Source organism: Scyliorhinus canicula, chromosome 26 (genome assembly GCF_902713615.1).
Source record: "Scyliorhinus canicula chromosome 26, sScyCan1.1, whole genome shotgun sequence".
Lineage (NCBI taxonomy): Eukaryota > Metazoa > Chordata > Chondrichthyes > Carcharhiniformes > Scyliorhinidae > Scyliorhinus > Scyliorhinus canicula.
In genome coordinates, this window is record NC_052171.1 from 2,119,020 (window position 1) to 2,144,701 (window position 25,682).

Sequence of the window (25,682 nt, forward strand, 5' to 3'; positions counted from 1 at the left end):
TATTTTGTGAAAATTTGAATAAAAAATTTTTTTTTTTAAAATGAGTACCATGTGTACCAAAGCACAGGATCCAGTTCGGATCTCTGTATGCTCGCAATTCTTGCTGCACATCAGACAAAATAGCAAACAATTGACAAGATTACTTATGGGAGCAACTAACCAAGAATATATCTGTGGCACACCTGAATTCCTGGTGGTCTTGGTTAGTTTGACATTTTAGGTACAGACTGAAAGCTGTCTTTGAAATTTATCGTTTTGGCAAATATATTTAAATGGAGAAATATTTCATAAAACTGATAGCCTGTGAGTGCATGTTGATCCAATTTATTTGTGAGCGATGCAGTTCTCCGAAACTTTTTATTTCAGTGTACCTATAAGATATTGAATGAAATACCCAAGACTAACTATTTCAGAAGCCTGTCAAAGGAGTTTGAAGACAGCAGGAGTGACTGTACTAGACCTGGCTCCATGTCAGGGTTTAGCCATGCAAGGAATGAATGACTTTGATTCGAATGTTGAGTGAAACGCAGCACAGGGAGAAACATCTTGTTGCTTTCACTCCGAGTGTATGGAAGCAGTGACAAGACAGTCACCATTCTGACATCACATTGTTTTTGATTTTAAGTGGTAATTGAAGAAATTAGAAAGATCATCTGTGTTGTCGGATTGCTTGAAAATATTTTGGCTGGGAAATGAAATAAAATGTAGTCATTTAACAGCTTGTGACATATGGCACCATCAACGATCCCGTGAAATATCACAGACAGAAAGCAACAACATGTATCATCATCATAAAAGATACCTACAGTTATCTTCGAACCAAGGGTATTCCTCCCATAGATCTTCATAGTTGTCTATTTCATCAGGTTCGGGCTCTTTAGGTTGCACTGAAAAACACACAATCCATTTTATGTTGCATTAATCAGTATTTGCCATAGAGCCAGGAATACTTCTGGATCCAAGGTGATATACCTCAGTTCCATTCGTTGCTGTTCACAGCTTGACAATTTGTCTTGGTGAATATTGTGCATTGTTTTGGAATTGTGAAAGCCCACAAGCAAGTGGAAGACTGCAAACTCATTTTGTCTAGGATCTTTACCGGCATCCCACTTTCACCATTGATGCCATCTAACCAAATTTGTTGTAAGTGTAGAAGCAGGAAATGCCGGAGGTTTCCCGACAGCCGACCCGGCGTGGCCGGCACTGGTGTCTTAATATTAATTAGACCACTTAATGGAGCCCCACGGGCTTGACGCTACGAATGACTGTCCCGCCAGCTGATTCGCCGGGACCACGCTCAGCAGCTCACCACTAACGAGGGGGAGCAACACTTGAACAGATTCCACAGAGCAAACCACAGACATCTCGCAGCCATGCCAGTGCGCAGACTGGTTCCACGATTTGGAGATGCCAACCTGGCCAGGCTCATGGATGTGGTGGAGTCAAGGTGGGACACCCTGTTCCTCCAAGGGGGTCGGAGGATCATCCGCAGGGCAGTCAGTGTGGCTTGGGAGGCAGTGGCTGGGGGGGGGGGGGGGGGGGGGGGTCGTCAGCTTGGGGAGTATGACCAGGAGACCACCATACAGTGCCGTAAGAAGCTCAAGGACCTCCACTGGACCGCATGGTGAGTTGGCATCAGCCCCTTGGCATTGGTTCCACCTGCTAGCCACGAGCCCTAGCCCATGCTGACATCCGACAGCACACCGCAGTACATGCATGACCAGCAGTAGTTCCCCCATCATGCACCCACCCCTCCCCGCATCACATGCATGCATGAACATGCAGCTTATGATGCCCTCTCTCTGTCTCCGCAGTAGAAGTTGGCCGACAACTGACGAGAGTGCCCAGACGGGCGTTGGGGTGTCGGACCTCAGGGTCCCCACCACTTTCGAGGAACGGGTTTGGAGGTATGGAGTTAGCGGGGGTGACCGAGGAGACATCGAGATTGGCCACCATTATGGAGGTGAAGATCCACCGGCCTCCGCCCACATGATCTGTCACATGTGAGTTGTTCATGTCAGGATGATGCTGACAATGGTGCTGGCCCATCCAGGGTTCAATCCAGCTGCCCCTCCGTCCCAATGTGACTCCAGGGAGGAGGTAGTGCTGAAGGCCGTCCTGGAGCCCCCTTACAGAGAGATGGCTCTCCCGAGTCCACTCCACCGACAATAGCATGTCTCAGAATCAACGTGGCAATGCCACGGCGAGGCAAGAGCATCAAAGGCCACAGGGTGTGGAAAGCAGCAGGCTACCGCCATCTCTGATGTGTATCCTGGGGACAGACCCAGACGTAGCAGTAAAGCACGGAGGGCTAAGATCGACGAGCATTTGGCAGGGGCAGCACCATCGTGGGCGCAGGGCGGTTGGAGTCACTTACATACCATTACACAGACTTTACACCCGAGACATGTATAGCCTCTGTCACGGCGTGGGACTGGAATATCCCACCAGCATTAACAGCCAGTAAATCCCACCTGTTATGAAGTGCATATAGCACTTATGTGCCAGACTGATAGACAGAGGCACACAGTAGCTAACTTACACTCTCCATATTCATCTGGTTCAACCTCTTCAATCTCCAACTCAAATTCTAGTTCCTTCTCAAGTGCTGTGTCGTATGGTTCTTCTGGTTTTTCCTCTGGTATGCTCCACCCATCTGTATTAAAGAACAAAATTTGGTTAGAATGGGACCTTCACTTTCCATTTCTCACATGCTGATTCTCAAAACTTATGGAAAAAGTCATAGCTGTTGCTTAGTTAAATAAAAGAGATGGCAATACACTTACGTAACTATACTGAACAAGGGCAGTATTAGTTATTTGAAAAGACAGACTAGAAATAAAGGAGGGAGCATTGTAAGAATTGTTGAATTGCCTCACAGCGCTGAGGACCCGGGTTTGATCCCGGCCCCGGGTCACTGTCCATGTGGAGTTTGCACATTCTCCCTGTGTCTGCGAGGGTCTCACCCCCACAACCCAAAGATGTGCAGGGTCGGTGGATTGGCCACGCTAAATTGCCTCTTCATTGGAAAAAAACAGAATCTTTGAATTTCCCCAGTGGGGCTGCAGTTCCCACCTTTTCCCGGAGAAATGATGGTATATGGGTGCTCATATAACTTATTGTTTTGGATAAGCAGTGGACAGTAATGTATTTTATTTGGGATTCACTCAACCATCAAATTAATGAAGAACATCAGTCTTTTCTCAATTAGCCGAAGAACAAATTAGGGGATCTATCTCTGTGATTCAAGATTCACAATACAATGTGCCCAAACAGTTTGACTGTCAGCCTGAACATCCAGCACACACCAACGGCAGTGGGAGAGATTCCTGGTCAGCTATGTGATGGAAAGAACATTGTAGCCTTTACCATCACTAAAGATAGGTCCAGATAGGGTGGGACAGTGACGCAGTGGTTAGCAATACTACCTCACGGTGCCGAGGACCCGGGTTCGATCCCGGCCCCGATTCACTGTCCATGTGGAGTTTGCACATTCTCTCCGTTTCTGCATGGGTCTCACCTCCACAATCCAAAGATGTGCAGGGTAGATGGATTGGCCAAGCTAAATTACCCCTTAATTGGAAAAAAAAAGAATTGGGTACTCTCAATTTATTTTTAAAAAGATAGGTACAGATAGAACATAGAACAGTACAGCACAGAACAGGCCCTTCGGCCCTCGATGTTGTGCCGAGCAATGATCACCCTACTCAAACCCACATATCCACCCTATACCCGTAACCCAACAACCCCCCCCCCCCTTAACCTTACTTTTTAGGACACTACGGGCAATTTATCATGGCCAATCCACCTAATCCGCATGTCTTTGGACTGTGGGAGGAAACCGGAGCACCCGGAGGAAACCCACGCACACACGGGGAGGATGTGCAGACTCCGCACAGACAGTGACCCAGCCGGGAATCGAACCTGGGACCCTGGAGCTGTGAAGCATTTATGCTAACCACCATGCTACCGTGCTGCATCTTAAATGTGCAAGTTCCCATAGCAATCTGGACTATTCGAAAGAACTGTAACATACTACCGCCACTCTGGTTAACATCAGGGGCGGGATTCTTCCCTACCCGGCGGGGCGGGAGGGTCCTGGCGCCGAGGAGTGGCATGACCCATTCCGGTGTCAGGCCGCCCCACAGGTGCGGAATTCTCAGCACCTTCAGGGGCTAGGCTGGCGCGGGAGTGGTTTTTGCCACGCCGGCCGCCGGGGAAGGGGCTTGGTGCCACGCCAACTGGCGCCGAAGGGCCTCCCCTGGCCAGCGTGAGTTGGCGCATGCGTGGGAGCGCCAGCGTGTGCTGGCGTCATCCCAGCGCATGCGCAGGGGAGGTTCATCTCCGCGTCGGCCATGGCGGAGGACCACAGTATCCGTTGCGGAAGAATAGAGTGCCCCCACGGCACAGGCCCGCCCGCAGATCGGTGGGCCCCGATCGCAGGCCAGGCCACTGTGGGGGCACACCCCCCCCGGGGCCAGATACCCCTCCCCCCCCCCCCCCCCCCCCCCCCCCCCTCCCGAGGACCCCGGAGCAGGTCCCGCCGGCAAATACCTGGTGTAACATATGCCAGCGGGACCCGCTGAAAACGGGCGGCCACTCGGCCCATCTCGGGCTGGAGAATCACCATTCTTACATCACTAGGCGCAGATCTTTGACAAGGTCACACAAACCCGGAAAATAGGTCTCAAATTCCCCAAACTGATACCAGTGGAGATATCGAACCAGAAAATGAGTTTACAGCTATGCTATAAACATGGAACAGGAATGGCACTGGGACTATGGCGCTGAGGACCCGGGAGCGTATGCGCTTCTGTTCTGGGTTTGCTAACCTATGAAACCCAATCTTCCACTGTTTAGTCTCTATAACGGTTCATAATTTGAAAAGCTTTGTAAAAAATCTCTCAATCATTCCTGTTTCAGTAGAAAAAGTCTCAGTTGTTATGGCTTTTCTTTATACCTACTTAGTATGTTTTCATATTTAAAAATTAAGGCATTTAGTTTCAGTTAAAATATTGATACTTCACCCACTAATTTTCTGGGAACCAAGAATAAATATACATATAAAGCAGGACTTTGAAGCTGGAATGTGCTGAGAGGCTGTGTCTCTTAAATTTCTTGAAATATAGCCTCTGTTAATCAAAAAATGGCTGCACTCAAACTGTTAAAGAGACTAATAATGTTATTTTTTTAAGTCTCTGATTTTGGAACACAAAGAATGATTCATCCTGCAGGAGGTTTTCTGGAACTTGCGTAACAGTGCTGGCTGATGTTCAGACACCATAATTGAGACCGTTTTTGCGAAATGACTTCCTGCCATTTTTCCCCATAGATTTTGATTAACCCCTTCAATGTTAGCTCTCCTCTCAAGGAGACACTGTGCATGATTCTCCCCCAAGAAATGACCGAGGGCGGGATTCTCTGGCTGTGTTCGCCCGGCGACTGGAGAATCCCACCCGAAGTCAATGGAGTTCTCCATTGTACGCGGCTCACCCATGGCAATCTTGCGGCGGGTAGTAGAATCCAGCCCCAAGTGTCATTTTAGGCAGGTTTAGCCAGGTGATTCGCGCCAGGTGCTTTGGTGCGATCCAGACCGGTATTCTCCCACATTTAGTCATTGGGGTGAATTCTCTGCCAGCGGAATTCTCCATTCCGCCGGAAGAAGACTCCATCCACAGGTTTCCCAGCGGCGTGAGGTGCCTACAATGGGAAATCCCATTATCCAGTGGCGGGAATGGAGAATCCTACTACCAGTGATGGCGCGCTGCCCAGAAAGACGCGGCTGGGGGACAATCGTAATCATTTTCTTTGGAGTTCAGCGAGCTTCTCACTGGTAAATCCCACACTTCCCACAGACCTGTAGCTTGACATCAACAATGGTAAAACAGATGGAGGCCATATTATGGGATGAGGTAAAGATACACTTTGAGAAAAATAAGTTAATACCAGAAAGTCAACATGCAGGTCATGTCTGACAAATTTAATTGAGTTCTTTGCCAGGGTGATGTGGATGAGGGTAGTGCCGTGGATGTTGCATATTTTGACTTTCAGAAAGCATTTGATACAGTGCCAAATGGCAGGTTGGGTAGCAAATTAGAAATGTTTGGGATTGATAGGTCCTTGGCAGCATGGATTAGAAGTTGGCTAAGAGATAGGAAATAGAGGGTAGGCATAGATGGAAATTTCTCAGACTGGAGACAAGTTGAAAGAGGTGATCCTCAGGGCTCAGTGTTGGGACCCTTGCTGTATCTGATTGATATAAATTATTTAGAAGTGGGCATTGAGGGCAAAATCTCGAAAATTGCAGATAATACTAAGCTAGGGAATTGTGAGGATGACGCAGAGTGATAGGACTGGAGAATGGGACTAGCAAGGTTGCTGTTTTGGAAACCGGTGCAGACACAATAGGCTGAAAGGCCTCATGTGCTGTAAATTACGACAATAACAATCTCAAATTTTTTTCTGCAGTGGCAAACTAAAGAGAGAACAGGATGCCATTTTTAAAGGGTGCCCAGATCTCAAAGTGAGGTTGAGGGTTCTCCACATCCCCCACCTATGGACATTACAACCCCCCACATCATGGGCAACAGTCCCAACCCGTGACCCTGGAGGTCAATCTCCATCCCATCACTAAAAGTCTGCGTGACCCCTCATACCATCCAGGCATGAGCGTGACCCAGCCCCACACCCAAACATCCTGTCAGTGCTAACCTGGCACTGCCCTGCTCTGACCACCCAGGTGAGCTCCCCCCTGCTCATGGCTCATTTAATTATGATCATCTGGATCACCCCCAGTGAGGGGGGCGGCGGGGGCAACGGGGTGGGAAAATCATGCCCACTATGTCCACTCAACAATGCGTGCATGTGACATTTCACTTGTATCCACTGTCATTAGTCAAAAGTACTAATGTGTACAGAGGTTTCCATTTTGTAACTCTGCACTTATTTTTGCTTTTGCAAGGGAAGAAAATGTTTTAAACACACATTCGTCCACGTCTTCATCTATTCCATAATCATAATTCTCTCCATACGACTCAGTTGGAATTTCTGTCGGTTCAGCTGTAAAAAGAAGAAATTTTTTTATTGAATTCTTCACATCCAAGAATGGAATTAACTGAGGTACACGGAACATAGCAAGATGAAAAGAGCCTTATATACACCAATAAATTTCACAAATGGTCACAGAGCGGCTATTCAGCCCATAATGCCTGTGCTGATCCTTAAAAACTGCCAACACTCCTCTCTCTTCTCCTTGCTACGTGCAATTTATGTTTCATTTTAACTATGTGCTATTATGAGTTAGACCTTAGAATGAAGAGGACTCCAGTTGCCAAAGTCGTGATAAATATATTCCTCTTAGCTCATGCCTGCTGTCAGTTTGAATGTACTGTTGATTGCTTCCCACGATTGCTTTAATTTCACCTCTACTTCCAATTTTGTTGAGCAGTACTGGGCTGTGGAGTCACATCACAGCTCATGCTCATAATGGTTCTCATTCAATTGAGGGTGAAATTCACTTTGGGGCAAGAATGAGGCAACTGCCCATTGTGTACCCCTTCCAATTTTCTTTTCCACTGGAATCAGGTTTATAATAGTGACTCATTTACTGTCATCTGGGCCGGGATTCTCCCCTACCAGGCGGGACGGGGGGTCCCGGCGTTGTGGAGTGGCGAGAACCACTCCGGAATTCTCCGCACCTTTAGGGACTAGGCCCGTGCCGGAGTGGTTTCTGCTCCGCCGGCCGGCGGCTGCTGACGTCATCCCGGCGCATGCGCGGGGGAGGGGGTCTCTTCCATCTCCACCATGGTGGAGACCGTGACGGAGGCGGAAGAAAAAGAGTGCCCTCACGGTACAGGCCCGCCCGCCGATCGGTGGACCCTGATCGCGGGCCAGGCCACCATGGGGCATCCCCCGGGGCCAGATCGCCCTGCGCCCCCCCCCCCCCCCCCCCCCCCCCAGGACCCCGGTGCCCGCCGCACCGCCAATCCCGCCAGCACCAGACGTGCTTTGATTCCCGCCGGCGGGAAAGGCTTGTCAGCGGCGGGACTTCGGCCCATGGTGGGCCGGAGAATTGCCGCGGGGGGCCCGCTGACCGGCGCGGCTCAATTGCCGCCCCCGCCGATTCCCGGGTGGCGGAGAATTCGGGCCACTGCGAGGGCGAGATTGACGGCGGCCCTGGGCGATTCTCAGACCCCCGGGGGGTTGGAGAATTCCACCTGTTTTGTGCTTCCTCCTAAAGTTAGATTTTACCCTCTTTTCTATTTATTGCCCCAATTCAGTAGTTCTCATAATGTTTTCCTCAAAGGACCTCTTTTCAAATGAAAAAGTAATCCGTCTCAATCAATGATACAACAAATTGCTCATAATTGCAAGCGCTGCATGGAAACAAAGTTTTGATAATACTTTTAAGTAAACAGATAATTCCTTCCAATTATTTTTACTTGCAGATTACATTCAGATACAGCCATCTCCCTGCTGTTTTTAACATTCTTTCATGCAGACTCCCCTCCTCTTGAAAACAATCAGCTACATTGCACATGTGGCAGCCACACTCCACTTCCGTCTCTCGAATCATGCCAAGCCTGCCTCTGGCTGCCTACATGAGCACTTTTACATTATCTTGAGAACCAGTGCCCTAATTATATCTGCACTGTTTGTCAGATCTCCTTTCTCATTAGTTTTGTTCCAGTCCCTAGCTATCTTTATCTAACCACAACATGGGCGCGATTCAACTAAATGGGAATAAAATCCCATAGCGAGTGGGTTTAGCCGCGTGTTTCCGGACACTCGCAGCGGCGAGAAACATGGCTATACACCACTCGCATTAAGTGAGAGGCCTCAGCGGGAAGCGAGCGGCCAAGGCCACACATATCCCCGTTTCCTACACTGAGGAGCTCTGTTCACCGGAGCTTCTCAGTAGACCGAGAGATCGGGATGCCGTTTTTAAAGGGTGTACCAATCTCTGAGACCCCTGCTGTGATCACCAACCCCCCCCGCAAGCCCCAATGCAACGTGGAGGTTTACCCCTCCCGGTCTGATTGCCAGTATACAAAACATGCCAGCCTGACACCTTGGGAGTGCCAGATGGTGCTGCCAGAGTGCCAGGCTCACAATGCTAGGGTGCTCAGGCGGCACCAACAATGTCAGGGTACCACTCTGCCCAAAGGGCATGCACCTGGGCGCATCTGATTCCATTTTGTGGGGCCAGTGCTTCATGGTGCTCGCCCGAGGTCTCCGAGGTGAAGGTGATAAATCCCAACATCCCGAGTGCATCGGGAATCTACACGTTAAACTGAGACTAGCTGTCTCGCTTTAATGTGCAGATTTTCAAAAAGCGATCTTGCCCACAATGGGCGGGATTTACATCGCAACGTCTTGTGAGATCGCATTAGATCTCGTGAGGCATTGTGGGTTGGGTACATTCCGGGAGAGGGGTCTCCCATCTTTTGTCGGCCACGCTGCACCACGGTGAGCTGCCATTTGGGCGCAGCGTAGCCATTGGATCGTGCCCCATCTTTCTCAGTTAAAACTACAGAAAGAAAGCAAAAGACCTTTTGGTTGATTGAAAACACACTTATAATGCAAGGGTGGATTGGCTCAGCTTTCTGATATTGCCACACATCCTCACTCAATCACAGTGGGAAAAATCTCCTTCTCTCCAATGGACAAATGAATGAAGAGAAGCGTAGGACCCTGTGCTCTAAGCATTGTAAAGAATGCCCCTCCTTGTTGCAACCCCACCTAAGGCACTTGGAACATTAGAGCACTGTGATGCCTGACTCCACCTGGAACTGACTCCATCAATAGGTGTTCAGCTGATATTCTCTCAATCGTTCTGTTCTGAATGGCAAGGGCAGTGTAATGAACCTACCCATTTTCTCCCCTTCAGTGATTTCCATTTCCCCAGTGTTGTAAGGAGATGCACTGAATGGCTCGGTGGGAGGTTCAGTTGGCCACAAGTCATAATCAACTGGGAAAAGAAAAGCAGGTTTTGGTTATCATTCATTTACACCAGCAGTACTCAGGAATTCCAATCTCCCAGGTCCCCAGGTAAACATCAAGATCCAGCAAGACTTGAATTTACCTTTATATTTTCTGATGTAGTGTGCCTAATAAATTGCATCTTAAATTGGTGAATACAAGCCCATCTGTTTCCTTCCCCCGAGGAGACGCCAGGGTTTCCTCCTTCTTTAGAATGTCAGCTTCAGGTCTTTCTGTGGGTTCTCAGTCTGGTTGCTACATCTGCATTCAATTGATTTTTTTAAATATATGGAACAACCCATAGGATTACATAAAGAGAGCTGGAACCTGTTCAGATCTGAATTTGTATAGATATTTCCAGTGATGTTTTGTTTCCTTTTCCCCATTGGTTGCAGTGAGGGAGTAAGGCATTCATTCCATTTTGCAATGGGACCACGAGAGAATGGAACTCTGAATACCTTCAAGTAACCTGAACAATAGTCATGTTGATTCTATTTGACCTGGATGATCTGATGCAAAGAGCTAACTGCAGGAACTGACAAACATCTGATAAAAAATGTTGAGCTGACACTGGCAAATGGAATGTTGGAATTGGATAATTCTTCAGTGCAGATTTATTACATTTGGTACTTTTTGTAATGGAAATTCACGTTGCTAGAAAATTGCGTTCTTGTCCAATTCATTCTCTGAGAGTTAACCTTTAGGCTGCCAGCAGCCTCAGTGAATTCCAGCTGCTCTAGCCTGACCACTTTTTTCAAAAAAGACTTTAATCTTACACACAGTGAGGCTGAAACAAGTCATCAGAAGAAGAAATGTCTGCAGTATCGCTGTAATGCTAACCCGACATAGAACATGTCTATAAGCTCCTCACTGATAGCTTGGCTGTGGATGCCAGTGCGAAGATCGGCTCCGATTCAGAGGTGATTTCTCTTACAGACGTATAATCTGTCTGCACTCACTGTCTCTGTAATATGGGGCAGGTATGGGGCAAGTAACTGTCAACATGTCGAACAGTACATCAGCAAAAGTCAATATACCATATATACTTGAGTAACAGTAGATCTCATGTAAAAGTCAAGCCCTGGCTTTTGGCCATAAAAAAATTAATTCTTCATAACTTTTGTGGGTAAATCGACCCCAGCTTTCAGCCAAATATTCCAAACTCCTGCTTGCCACCCACTTGCCGCTGAAGTCAAGCTTGCTCTACCAACTCATTGATCGAATCATAAAATAGCACATCATTGAGCATATCTGTTCAGTCCTCGTGTCTATGCATGTCAGCAATAAAAATATTTTTTATCTCCTTTTGATGGCAGGGGTGGAGGCAACAGTCCCCAACTGGCAACTCTGTTCCACTGAGAAGATGGGAGAGGGTGGATTTTAGCCCTCAGAACTATTACTCGTGTAAAAGTCGACCCCTTACCTTTGAGCTAAAAACTTTGTCTCAGAAACTTTACATGAGTATGTGCAGTACTCTGCAGGGGCGGAAGGAACATAAAGATTCAAAAAGGTAGACTGTAAAGCCATTAAAATCACTTTAAATAAAAAGTGCTCTCACTTCCGTTGGCCCTATTTCTGCTTCCTCCATTCCCATTTATATGTATTTAGTAGTCATTGATAATCTGGTGATCAATAAATCGTACCAACAAAATACCAACTTTTGGTCTAATTTACAACTAGCAGACAGAGGAGCATGATCATTGGCTTGCGAGGTCAAACCAATAATTTCAAGGGACTAATACGGCAGCCCTCAGAACAGCTGTGTTTTACTGGCAACAGTCTAGGATTGGCTGCTTGATTTTGTATTGTTTTGTGATAGAAAAAACACAGGTATTTTGTTTGGCAGCATTAGGATTAGCACTGGAACTATACTGAATCTTCCTACCTCCACCTTTAGCACAGTGGTCTAAACAGCTGGCTTGTAACACAGAACAAGGCTAGCAGCGCTGGTTCAATTCCCATACCGGCCTCCCCGAACAGGCGCCAGAATGTGGCGACTCGGGGCTTTTCACAGAAACTTTATTGAAGCCTACTTGTGACAATAAGCAACTATTATAATAATAATTATTAAACATGATTCTGTTTGATCCTGATTATACTTACATATTTCCAGGCCTGTGATAATTTCTTCCAGCATTTCTGTGACAGGCTCAGTTGGGATTTCTGTAAATCAGAAATAACCAAAAATCTTTTAAACCAACACTTTTGTTTAAAGAAAGATCTTATAATATATGTTTTTTTTTAAGCTAATAGTTAAAACTGAAAGTGTAGTCATTCACGTGAATTATATAGCAAAGGTTATTTGGCTCTTTGTGCCTGTTTCTCATCTTGGGAAACCATGGAGGCACTTTATTCTCACATGTTTGATGCCAACTGTGTTGTGTTCTGTGATTTCACCGTTGTAATGATGTACATCTAGTTGTTTAACTAGAATGATGATTTATTAGCAAACACGTGGAAAGATAACTAACAGATTACTATCCAGACAAAGTTACTCACTGAGTTCGGTGAACTCTCCTGGAGCTATTCTAAGTGTAGACTACCCTGTGGTACATCTTACGACCAACTGCGTCACATAATGTAGGGCAGCACGGTAGCACTGTGGATAGCACAATTGCTTCACAGCTCCAGGGTCCCAGGTTCGATTCTGGCTTGGGTCACTGTCTGTGCAGAGTCTGCACATCCTCCCCGTGTGTACTTGGGTTTCCTCCGGGTGCTCCGGTTTCCTCCCACAGTCCAAAGATGTGCAGGTTAGAAGGTTTGGCCATGATAAATTGCCCTTAGTGTCCAAAATTGCCCTTAATGTTGGGTGGGGTTACTGGGTTATGGGGATAGGGTGGAGGTGTTGACCTTGGGTACGGTGCAGACTCGATGGGCCGAATGGCCTCCTTCTGCACTGTAAATTCTATGATAATGGATGTCTGACGCTGCCAGCTGGTTGCAGGTCGCATTACTAACTACATTCAAAACTATACACAGGCATACCACCGTAAACTGTACCTCAGAAACATGACGAAGCCTCACAGCAAAAACTCTCACCTTATATTGGGCAGAAATTATTTTCCCCCTTTTGTCAGCAGCTGTTTACTTTGAATAAAAACAAAGCCTGCAAATTCTTACCTGCCACAGCATTAATACAAGCATCATCCTGATTATAGTTTTTGCTTATTAATGTTCAGTTCTGTTCAGAATGCAGAAAGACATACCTTCGGGAGCGAAATTAATTCACAAGACACATTTTTTAATCTGCATTTTTTTCACTTGGCTTTTTCAGAGGAGGAAAAGCAAAAAGTAGCGGCGAGATTCTCCGTTTCTGAGACTAAGTGTTGACGCCAATGCAGAATTTGTGCACTTTCATGACAGAAAAACTGTCACCACACCTGGACCGATTCTGCTACTGTTGAGGGGCTAGCAATGGTGCCACATGGAACACAATCGATTCTAATGAGAAACGGTGCCGGATTTGCCAGTTTGACGATTGACACTAAGGAGGCTGACAAGCTGCAGCCACACATACACACTGCACTCCCCACACGCACACCATCTGAGCCAACAGATGGCAGCGAGGGGAGCAGCCCCGAGGTTTACCGATGCCAAGCTGGACACTCTCTGGGATGCGGTGGAGAAGAGGATGACCCTGTACCCCGGCCTGGGAAGGAGGCTGCCAGCAGCTGCCGTTTGTCGTGCCTGGGTGCAGGTGGCAGAGGCCATGAGCGCCGTGGGCAACATCGGCCAGCTGTGCTGAAAGGGCACCCAGGGTGAATAGTCAGCACTGGGATGGGGCTGGTCCATCAGGCGTCCTCCACCCCAGCCAGTGGCACAGCCCCCCCCCCCCCCCCCCCCCCCAGTGAGCCAAGCAGTGATGGGGATGGCAGCTCGGACACCAGCCCTCCCCCCCAGACTCAGGAGGCCCCGAGCTCGGGTCAGAGGATGGCAGTAATTTTCCTTCACGGCTGCCTCCAAAACCCTCCACCATCCCAGAGACACTCTCCTCGGTTGGGCATGTTAGTGAAGAGGCTCCTGGGACACTATCTGGTGCGCACCACACAGTTGACCCGGTATAGCAGGTGGAGGTAGGAACACCCGAGGGGGCAGACGGTCGGAGGGCAGGCCAACCCAGGGAACTAGTTGCCGTCCAGACAGGTCTCAAGCTTCTGGAACAAACAGTCCCATCTACAGTGGTGATGCAGTCGGAGAGCCAGGGACTACATGAGGGATTGACGGCGAGCATCCAGGACCTGCAGGTGCAGTTGGAGGAAATGGGTGGACCCTGTGGGTGGCCTGTGCTTCCCTCCTCTCCTCCCCCTCCCTCCCCACCCCTGACCATCCCCACCACCACCATCCCAAGGATCAGATGGAATGGTCAACTCACCTGCAAGGATCACCCAGGTGGACAGTGGAAAGTGCTACCATGGGCAGGAGTCAGACATTGCCATACGATGCAGAGCACCGGTGCTTATCGTAGAGCAGATTGTCATCATCCTCCATCCCATGGACCAGATGCGCTGTTACTGCCAACCCAGGGCCCGCATCACGTAGTGTAGCACGGAGGGAGTTTCAGGCATGGGTTGGCCCAGGGGGGGGCGTGATGGTGGGATGCGGAGTCCGTGCCCCTGGCCAGTTACCCCCGCCACACCCCTCCTCCACTTCCTCACCTCCCCCAGTTGGTGAACCTGGAAGTGATCAGAGCGTCCCATGCGCTTTGGCCCTGGCGCATACTGTTGTGAGGCCCAACCCCCCCCCCCCCCCCCCCCCCCCCCCACCCGTGCCTGCCTGGGTCCCATGTCCTACCCACCTTACCCCTCCCCCAATCCTCCTCATCGGATGAGGCCTTCCGTTTCACCTTCCCCTCCAACACATCACCTCTCTGCTGTGCGATGTTGTGGAGGACGCAACAGGCCGCCACAATGCGGGCGACCCCCTCAGCATCATATTGGAGGGGCCCCCGTCCAGGCACCTGGATCGCATCTTCAAAAGGCTGAAACACCAGCCGATCACGCTCCTGATCGCTGCATGGGCTTGGTTGTAGCAGGTCCCTGCATCGATCTGTGCCCTCTGGATACGCGTCATCAGCCATGACCGCATTGGATAACCTCTGTCGCCCGGGAGTGATCTCCCGGCTTGTGGGGGGCATCTCGAACATGACCAGAATCGTCGAGTGTACCAGGATGAAGACATCATGCACACTGGGTATCAGGCGCAGATATGTATGATGCGCAGTTGATGGTCACAGATCAGCTGCACGGTCATTGAGTGGAACCCCTTCGGTTTGCGTTCAGCGGCCTGTCATCTGCAGGTGCTCGTCGGAGGACTTGCATCCCATCGATCACCCTCGAGATCTGGGACATCCCGGCGATGGCTGCGAACCCCGCTGCCTGGGAATCCTGGTGGGCTCGGTCCACATTGAATTGAATGTATTGAACTGCCTGGGCATACAGGGCTACCATGATGGCGCAGATGCAACTGTGCACCAAGTTCTGTGAGAATCTGGACAGGTCACCACTTGGCGCCTGGAAGTTCAGGGCGACCGTTGCATAGAAATTCAGGGCGACCATCACCTTCACGGCCACCAGGAGCGGGTGTCCTCTCCCGCGGTCCCAGATGTGCCATCATCTGGTAGATATGTCGCACTGTCTTCGGCGGCATTCCCAGTCCAGCAGGTCCTCGAATGACAGGAGGTGCCAGTGCACACGAGACCCCAATGTGGCGTCTCCTTGGCACCTCCTCTTCCTCGGCCTGTTGGGCAGCCGGTTCTCTAAATTGGGCGGCTGCCACCTGTCCCTCTGCGGCACACTCCACTGCTGCGCGCTCAGCTGCCGCAGGTTCCTCCTCCTCCTCGAGCAGCGCCCACTCGTACAGCCGCAGAGCATCCCCCAGGGCTGTGGCGACTATCAGGAAGGCAACCATTGCTGGTTGAATTCCAATATCCATTGTCTGCAGGGGTTGAAAGGCCGACATGTTAGCATATCATCTGCGAAGTTTGCAAATGATACAAAGATCTGTACAGGGACAGGTAGTATTGAGGAAGCAAGGGGGCTGCAGAAGGACTTGGACAAGCTAGGAGAGTGGGCAATTAAGTGGCAAATTAAATAAAATGTGAAAAAGTGTGAGGTTATGCACTTTCGAAGGAGGAATCCAGGCAAAGACTATTTTCTTAGTGGGGAAATGCTTTGGAAAGCAGAAGCACAAAGGGACTTGGGAGTCCTTGTTCATGATTCTCTTAAGGTTAATGTGCAGGTTCAGTCGGCAGTTAAGAAGGCAAATGCAATGTTGGCATTCATGTCAAGAGGGCTAGAATACAAGACCAGGAATGTACTACTGAGGCGAGATAAGGCTCTGGTCAGACCCCATTTGGAGTATTGTGAGCAGTTTTGGGCCCCATATCTAAGGATGGATGTGCTGGCTTTGGAAAGGGTCCGGAGGAGGTTCACAAGAATGATCCCTGGAATGAAGAACTTGTCGTATGAGGAACGTTTGAGAACTCTGGGTCTGTACTCGTTGGAATTTAGAAGGATGAGAGGGGATCTTATTGAAACGTACAAGATACTGCGAGGCCTGGATGGAGTGGACGTGGAGAGGATGTTTCCACTTGTAGGAAAAACTAGAACCAGAGGACACCCTCGCAGATTGAAGGGACGATTCTTTAAAACAGAGATGAGGAGGAATGTCTTCAGCCAGAGGGTGGTGAATCTGTGGAACTCTTTGCCGCAGAAGGCTGTGGAGGCCAATTCACCAAGTGTTTTTGAGACAGAGATAGATAGGTTCTTGATTAATAAGGGGATCAAAGGTTATGGGGAGAAGGCAGGAGAATGGGGATGAGAAAATATCAGCCATGATTGAATGGCGGCGCAGACTCGATGGGCCAAGTGGCCTAATTCTGCTCCTATGTCTTATGGTCTTAGCAGGCTTTGTAACTGCCTCGAGGAGTTATGCTCCGTGCATGAATTATTTATTGTGAATAAATGATAAAACAGCTGATCCTAGTCAAAGAAATCCAAAATATCCTGAGAGATACTCCCTCACTTCCAGTGCTGGGCGCAGCCCACTTCTCCCTCATCACATGTTCCTGGGATTTCTACCACATCTGAGGATTCTTCCACACATCATAATTCATTTGTCGGTGCTCTTTCACAATCTGAGCAGACCACCATCTGTAGCTCTTCAAACTTGACAATCCAATTTAAATCTTTCTAATCTCACATAAAGAAACAGTTCAATGTGAAATCTACGCACATTTAGTAAATCTTGTCATATAGCACTGTGTCAGAATACTGTTCAGAAATATTAAATTATTGGAAATCTGAAGTAAAGTAATTCTGAGTGAAAAGTGCATCTTTAGAATGTTGCACACAGGAGATGATTTCCAGCTGACATATCAAACCCCACTACCACAGTGTGGACACTGCAATTCTTTTTGTCTCCTCACTGTTGCTATGAGCAGCAAAGTTCAGTGGAAGAATGTCAGTGCAATGCTGTAATTCATCAGAGTGCAGGATGTAAGTGAAGTCAGAATGATGCAGCATGACCCTTGGCATGCTGTGAGGCCTTGAGAGGGAAGAAAAGGGCAAAAAATGTCAACACACAAGAGTTGAAAAGCTTGACATGTATACTAGAATGGAACAAGACTCACAGCATCTGAAGAAATAGTTTGCCAATTAAAGATCAGCAGAAAGGAACATTGTGAAGTTGTCAGGATGGCCGAGTGGTCTAAGGCGCCAGACTTAAGCAGAGATTGAGGAAGGAACATTGTGCAGACAATTGAAATCAAAAATTCTGCACAGTAAACAACAGGGGTGTGTGAAAAAATATAATCTAACTGATCTGGTGAACAGAATGCCAAGGTATTTTATTCATTTTTCTCTCCTTTTTCTCACTGCATGTGTCTAGCTGCAGAAATAATTGCAAAAGCAACTCACCAAGGACTCCGTCTCTGATTTTTCATGCTGAATGACCCCCTTCAGTGCCTATTCACATTACAGCTAAAATGGGGACTGCATGAGTGCAGCTGATCAAATCAGAATTCCCTCTGTGCCAGGGCATTGTTTGTAGCTGCCCATCATGACATCTCCACACACCTTAAGTGAAAGGGAATAGAGTGCTTCTCCAATGACTCAGTGTTCATCTAATAATTAGCTGACTCATACAGGCCAGGAGGCCCATTTGGTGGATCACTTGTCTCCTGAAGGAGGCCTCCCACTCCTGATCATCATATGATGATTCCTGCTGGAAAGTGCATGTGTGTGGATGTCATGTTGCTGTATGTTGTTGGATATCTGATGACACTTGTCAAGGATGTGATGAATGCCTACATGGGCAAGGTACCAAGAGAACAGAATATTATTTTTCCTGGAATATTCACAATTCTAACTCTGAATATTGCAATTAAATATCATTGTGCTTTTCTCAAGCTCCCCTCATCCCGGACTGGATCTCCTAACGGTCATATCTCAGCAGTGAGAGCAGGGATTCCAATCCTGCTGTGGAAGCAGCTGCCTCCCCATGAGCAACTGTCCATTCTGATGGAATGTTTTGCTGTTGATCTTTACTTTGCTGTCTCAATGTGGCTGAGTTCAGTTGGTCAGTACTACATACTGGGGCTCCAAATCATGTGCTGGGTCTTTCTAACTTTGTTTTTAAAAATTCAGCGATAAGGCTTGCCATGGATTTTGAAGATGTTCACTAAAAGAGAGTAAATTTTGGCAAGACAGGAAAATACAATGAAGGGCAAGAAAATCTAAGGGATCTGGGCAGCACGGTAGCACAAGTGGCTAGCACTGTGGCTTCACAGAGCCAGGGCCCCAGGTTCAATTCCCCACTGGGTCACTGTCTGTGCGGAGTCTGCACAACCTCCCCGTGTCTGCGTGTGTTTCCTCCGGGAGCTCCGCTTTCCTGCCACAGTCCAAAGATGTGCAGGTTAGGTGGATTGGCCATGATAAATTGCCCTTAGTGTCCGAAATGTTTTGGAGGTGTTATTGGGTTAGGGGGATACGGTGGAAGTGAGGGCTTAAATGGGCGGTGCAGACTCGATGGGCTCAATGGCCTCCTTCTGCACTGTATGTTCTATGTTCTAATTGATACCCCAGATTCCTTTCACAAAATAAAAGTAATCTCTCCCAGTATTCCCAAAGCTTAATTTGAACAAAAGCTCTCCCACCTGTCACACATCTGAATTTTAGTAGTTGTAATGAACCCCATTTGGAGTATTGTGAGCAGTTGTGGGCCCCGTATCTAAGGAAGGATGTGCTGGCCTCGGAAAGGATCCAGAGGAGGTTCACAAGAATGATCCCTGGAATTAAGAGCTTGTTGTATGAGGAACGGTTGAGGACACTGGGTCTGTACTCATTGGAGTTTAGAAGGATGAGGGGGGGATCTTATTGAAACTTACAGGAGACTGCGAGGCCTGGATAGAGTGGACATGGAGAGGATATTTCCACTTGTAGGAAAAACTGGAACCAGAGAACACAATCTCAGACGATAGGAACGATCCTTTAAAACAGAGATAAGGACGAATTTCTTTAGCCAGAGGGTGGTGAATCTATGGAACTCTGCCGCAGAAAGCTGTGGTGACCAAATCACTGAGTGTCTTTAAGACAGAAATAGATAGGTTCTTGATTAATCAGGGGTTATGGGGAGAAGGCAGGAGAATGGAGATGAGAAAAATATCAGCCATGATTGAATGGCGGAGCAGACTCGATGGGCTGAGTGGCTTAATTCTGCTCCTATGTCTGATGGTCTTATCATTCATCTGAAATGTCAACCCTGTTTTTCCCTCCACAGATTCTGCCTGACCTGTATTTACAGCATTTTCTGTTTTTATTCCAGATTTCCAGCACCTGCAGTAATTTGCTTTTGCCTCTCCAAGTCAGACATCACCTTCCTGCTGAGGCACTCTGGGCAACACTGAAGGGCAAGCTTTGAGAGCAGTTACATTTTTTGCAACAGAATTCACACTTTTGACTGTCCGAAGAACAGTCATCCAAACATAGGAGAAACGAACAAGCAGGTGGGGAATATACAGAGTACTAACTTGTTCCATGCTTCATTGGACCCTATAAATCCAGATGTGTTCACAAATTGAGCCAGTCAGGAATCCCATTGCAATCAAATGAGCTGCTTCAGATGTCAGTGATGTCTGACAGTGACGAAGCAGCAAACATAAGACCCACATTTTTTTAAATTTTTGAATAAAAAAAAAATTTAGAGTACCCAATTCATTTTTTCGAATTGAGGGGCAATTTAGTGTGGTCAATCCACCTACCCTGCACATCTTTGGGTTGTGGGGGCGAAACCCACGCAAACACGGTGAGAATGTGCAAACTCCACACGGACAGTAATCCAGAGCTGGGATCGAACCTGGGACCTCGGCGCCGTGAGGCAACAGGGCTAACCCACTCCGACACCGTGCTGCCCTGATAAGACCCAAAATTGCAAGATAGCTTAAAAAGCAATTTTTTAAAAAACAGCATATTTTGGAAATATTACAATTAAATAAAGAAGTAGTTCCCTTAAACTTTACATACTCCTGACATATTTAAGGTCTTCCTCGTGATGTAATACAGTAACTGAAGGTTGGAGATAATTTGTTTCATGAAACAGAGGAAAACTTCAGAAAGTTGAAACTGTGCCAGATCAAGTATCATATTACATGAACCCCGTAAGCCAGCTGCATTAAAGCTTTTATCTTTCAGCAGCCTTAACAGGCTCTGCTATAAGCTTGTTTAATTGCACTGAAGCCACTTTGGATAGGTTGGCTCTCGACCTTTGTTGGAAGCAGGACTGAGATTTCATAAATTGTCTGTGAAATGGCTTCATATCTGTAACCTAGTCAATATTTAGCCCTCAACCAACTTTACCCCGCAGATTATTTGGCTATTATCACATTACTGTTTATGAGTCTGTGCTTCGTGCAAATTGGCGGTGGTGTCTCTCATAATACAACAGTGGCTGCACTACAAAAGTGCCTCACTAGCTGATTAGGATGTCTGTGATCATAAAACAGACTATATAAATCCAAGTCTTTCTTAGATTCTAGCTTCACATGGTTAATTTTAATGACTGTATCTGATTTAATGAATTTAAAGAACCAAGAACTGTGAGATGCTTCTTCAATTATCTCATCAGAGTTTCCAAGTTTTTCTGTTGACAGGGTAGTTTAGGTTTATTCTTCATGAGAAATAAAAAGAAAAAGGGATTTCAAAATACAGATTTTGTCTTTTCATATTAATTGGCCAGAGAAATGTTTGAAAACAAGAAGAAAACAACAAATAATTTGGTCTGTCCCAAAGTTCCCAATTTTCACTGCCGGGTTCTTCTTCAGTAATGTGGAAACTGGTGATTAGGGGGAAATTCAGAGCTGGATTATATGATTAATTTTTGAAAGAAATTGGTTCATTTTCAGTTGAGCAAATTAGATTTCTTGGAACTGCAGATATTTGTGCAAGTTTTGATGTCAGCAAAGTAACTGGGCAAGAATGAAACGTACAATTTATATTACACAGATAAGCCCTGGTGAATGAACTGTCATCCACTGTCAATGAGATAGGGGTCATTGAAGTGTAGATAGCTGCAGTAAAGCAGTTGAGAAATTACAGGGTTCTCACATTCTTTGCTGTAAACCTATCAAAGGAAATGCTCACGCAATGCCCTGATCAGTTGTAAACAGACTATTTTTTACATACCCTTGTATTCTTCCACTAGCTGGACCTTTTCTTCCTCTTCCTCTAAAGGTTGATGAGGCTTCTCTTCTTCTTCCTCCAAAGGTTGATGAGGCTTCTCTTCCTCTTCCTCCAAAGGTTGATGAGGCTTCTCTTCCTCTTCCTGCAAAGCACCCTCGGTTTCGTCAAGTTTTTCAACTGTTTTCTTGGGTTTCTTCTCTTTCTTAGGTTTTGGCTGCTTTTCTTTCGGCTTTTTCTCCTTTTTTGGTTTTAAGTTTTTATCTTTGGGTTTTTTCTCTTTCTTGGGCTTTGGAGACTTCACTTTGGGTTTTTTCTCTTTCTTGGGCTTTGGAGACTTCTCTTTGGGCTTTTTCTCTTTCTTGGCCTTTTTGGGTGTCCCTGTTGGGGTTGTCATTTTGTCAGCTGTGACTACAGACACAACATCTGATTCTGCACGCCTCTTTCTTACTTGTGGAAGAGTTTTTTCTGTGTCTTTTATCTTTCCTGTGGACTTCCTGGATCTTTCTGTTGAAAGAGAAGAATATGAAGTAATGAGGAAAGAAAAAGCCAACAGCAGAGATGAAGAAGATTGGTACATAACCTAAATTAGTCTGTTAGTTTCTAAACCAAAGAACTGTAAAAGTATAATTAAGAACAATACAGGGAAGAGTATTCCCTGTATTATGATTGAGACACTGAATAAGTAGTTTGGTTTACTCTAAAAAATTATGGCACAGAGCATGTGACTGAAAAGGGACAGGAGGAGACAATGGGGACACAACCGTAGATTGGAGAGCAGCATTGAAAAATTGTAAATTGCGAAACGTATTGTGTCTGTTGCCATTGTCCCTGGAATGCAGAGAGACTTCAGAGGGGAAACAATAGTTTTGCAATCAAACGGAAAATTCAGATGTAGATTTTAACCTAAATTCCCAGAAGTTGCTAAAGTATGCAGAGAATTTCCTTCTCCACTGTTCATCCCCATCAAACGAGAACACTTTTATATTTGTTGATATTTTTTGCCAACATGTAGATACTATGTTGTGTCAGATTTTGGACATGGCAAGTGCCATGACCTTTTGAGTGACGGCACTTCATCTGCCCCCATCCATATCAGGTTCTCACCCCATTGAATCTGACAAATTTGAATGGCATTTGGACTTCATTTCATCTTTCCAGGACACCAATTCCATCTTCTTCCAGCACAGGTGTTTCTTCAATCAACCCAAAGTTCTTTCTCATACAGATCTTATTTCAGATGCAGGTTGCCATCTGTTATTCAACAACAATATGACTTTAGATTCTAATGCATTATTTCTAAATCCCAGCCTCATACCTCATCAAGGCAACGGAAAAGACCTGAATTCCTCTTCTCAGAAAAATGGAATGTTATTTCTAAAAAGACCAGCTTAAAGCCTGAATGTGCATTCTATGTGCAAGACACAAGACAAGTATTCACACACTTAGTGGTGCACCGATGTATTTTTCCTGAAACAGGTTGCTCGCCTGTCAGAGGCTTATAGTTTGAGGGTTGGCACACTGCATCAAGCATGTCTGACAATAGAATTCGTACAGTGCAGAAGGAGACCGTTCAGCCCATCGAGTCTGCACTGACCCTCTGAAAGAACACTGTACCCAGGTTCAAAAACAGCTTCTTCCCCGCTGCTACCAGACTCCTGAATGACCCTCTTCTGGACTGAACTGACCTCTTCACACACCCTCTCTACTGAGTAGTACTGCACTCTGTATGCTCATCTGTTGCCATTGTATATTTATGTATGTCGTATGTTTTTTTTCCATTGTGGAACGATCTGTCTGGACTGTACGCAGAACTTTTCACTGTACCTCGGTACACATGACAATAAAACAAATCCAAATCCAATCCCACTCCTCCTCCTTATCCCTGTAACCCCATGTAACCTGCATATCAAGGACACTAAGGGGCAATTTTGGCATGATCAATCCACCTAACCCACGCATATTTGGACAGTGGGAGGAAACTGGAGCACACGGAGGAAACCCACGCAGGCACGGGGAGAACGTGCAAACTCCGAACAGTCACCCAAGGCCGGAATTGTACCTGGGCCTTTGGCACTGTGAGGAAGCAGTGCTAACCACTGTGCCACCGTGCCCCTCTTACTGACTGTCACTACCATCTGTTGGAAGGATTTGCAGGTTGGTCCTCAACCTATTGGCCATATTGTGAACGCAACTTCCTTGACCATCAAGTTCTGGCGTGGGACTTGAACCTGGGGTTCACTGGCCCCAAGGCAGGGACGCGACCCACTGTGCACACGACCTCCACTAGGGAAGTATGATGCTGTCTATATTGCGGAAACATGAAGAAACCACTGCACTGAGATAAGATGACTGCTGCACTCAAGGCAATCTGGAACGTAGACAATTCAAGTATCGCCCCAGGATACGTTAGTTTATTTATTCGTGTTTCGTGCCTGTGTGTTGGACGTTCTCGGTATACCTATTCGTCACATTTGACTGACACTTACCAGGATAAGTTTCATTGGAATCACTCTCAGGTGTCAATATCCTTAAGGGTCCTGCTGCATTCTCTGTTCCGGAGGAAGGGCGAGAATCAGGAGACAGTCCCGCTGCTTTCTCTTCATTCCCCTGGGTGGGTCTGACTTGGTTATGAGAGTCTTGCAGGAGAAGATGAGACTGAACGAAACCAGCCTTGCTCAGAGCCAGGAGGAGGGTCAGGACTGTCAGGGGGTAGGCACCGCACTTTGTCATCTCGGCTGGGTGCGGGAAAGACTCGGGCAAAGCTACAAAGAGTGAAGGAAATCCCACCGGGTGCAGCGGCGAGACAGCGGCTGCCGGGCCAAGCAGTTGTTCAATGCAGCATGAGCAGAAACGAAACCGGCACCGCTACTCCCGAAACAGATTGACCCGGACACTTGAGCCACAATTCAGACACAACCCGATATGTTTTGAAAATCAAAATTTTATCAAACACTTGCCACGTTGAAAATCGTTCATATGTGCAAAAAAGTTACTGCAGGGTGAATTTCCGGCCCCGGTGAACACGATTGATCGGCGGTAATAAAACTCCTTTGAATGGTGCTGAGAGATTTTTCAATTGAGCTTGGATGGAGCCTGCAGATCAGAGTTCCCGGGCAATGACTGGACTTCCCTCTTTGATGCTGAACTGTGGCTGCTTTGAAATGTCCCCTTCACTCCTCGTCTGTCTGCCGCTCTCCTCTGCTGGCTGACTGGGTTTGGCAGCTGTACTTTTTTGTCATAAACAAGGAAGGAAATTAAAAACCCCCACCCGGTCAATCCATACTCAGAGCCTGAATTACGAAAAGGGAGGGAAAATGCTTGGCACAAATCCTCCCAATTCAACAGCCAACATAAATCAGAAAGGAGATTAAATTTGCAAAGCAGCAAGTGAGTCATTTGCAGATACCCCAGGCACCAGAACGCATTGTTGAGAGTTAATCATTAAAGAGATGATACAGCCTTCTGTGATTTCTCCCATCAATACACAAAGGGGCAATGATCAGGTGTATAAACACCAGTGCTGTCTGTCTAAAGCTCTCCAGCGGTTGGAAAGTGGTGCATTTTATACTTGTGTGAATAACAAAAGTACCGTTTTAAGGCATTTTCCTCCCGACATTTAAAAAAATAAATTTAGAGTACCCAATTCTTTTTTTCCCAATTAAGGGGCAATTTAGCGTGGCCCATTCACCTATCTTGCACATCTTTGGGTTGTGGGAGTGGGACCCATGCAGACATGGGGAGAATGTGCAATCTCCACATGGATAGTGACCCAGGGCCGGGATCAAACCCGGATCCTCGCCTCCGTGAGGCAGCAGTGCTCATCCTCTTGACATTTTAAAGATATTTCTCTCCAGGCATTATTCATCTTCTGTTCCTCCAGACTTAATTACATCTCCTAACGCTGTGACAGGGGGAATGCAACAGTTAGACACTCCTTGTTTTCTGGAATATCGTAAACAGTAGCAGGCCATTTAGCCCCTCAGGCCTATTCTTCCATTCAGTGAGGTCGCAGCTGATCTCCAACCT

The 25,682-nt window shown here is 47.0% G+C and overlaps 1 protein-coding gene across 1 annotated transcript in view; it reads right to left on the reverse strand.

Annotated features, from left to right (window-relative positions):
* The window catches only part of LOC119957329 (inactive carboxypeptidase-like protein X2), an 83,707-nt gene extending 58,723 nt beyond the window's left edge, over positions 1–24,984 (reverse strand). The window contains exons 1-7 of the mRNA XM_038785220.1: positions 24,143–24,984; positions 21,660–22,160; positions 12,085–12,144; positions 9,872–9,970; positions 6,985–7,059; positions 2,543–2,656; positions 807–887 (exon numbers count right to left, since the gene is read on the reverse strand). Coding sequence (XP_038641148.1) covers positions 807–887; positions 2,543–2,656; positions 6,985–7,059; positions 9,872–9,970; positions 12,085–12,144; positions 21,660–22,160; positions 24,143–24,386 — 1,174 coding nt within the window. The 5' untranslated portion in view covers positions 24,387–24,984. The remainder of the gene's footprint in view (positions 1–806; positions 888–2,542; positions 2,657–6,984; positions 7,060–9,871; positions 9,971–12,084; positions 12,145–21,659; positions 22,161–24,142) is intronic.
* Positions 24,985–25,682: the final 698 nt, after the last annotated feature.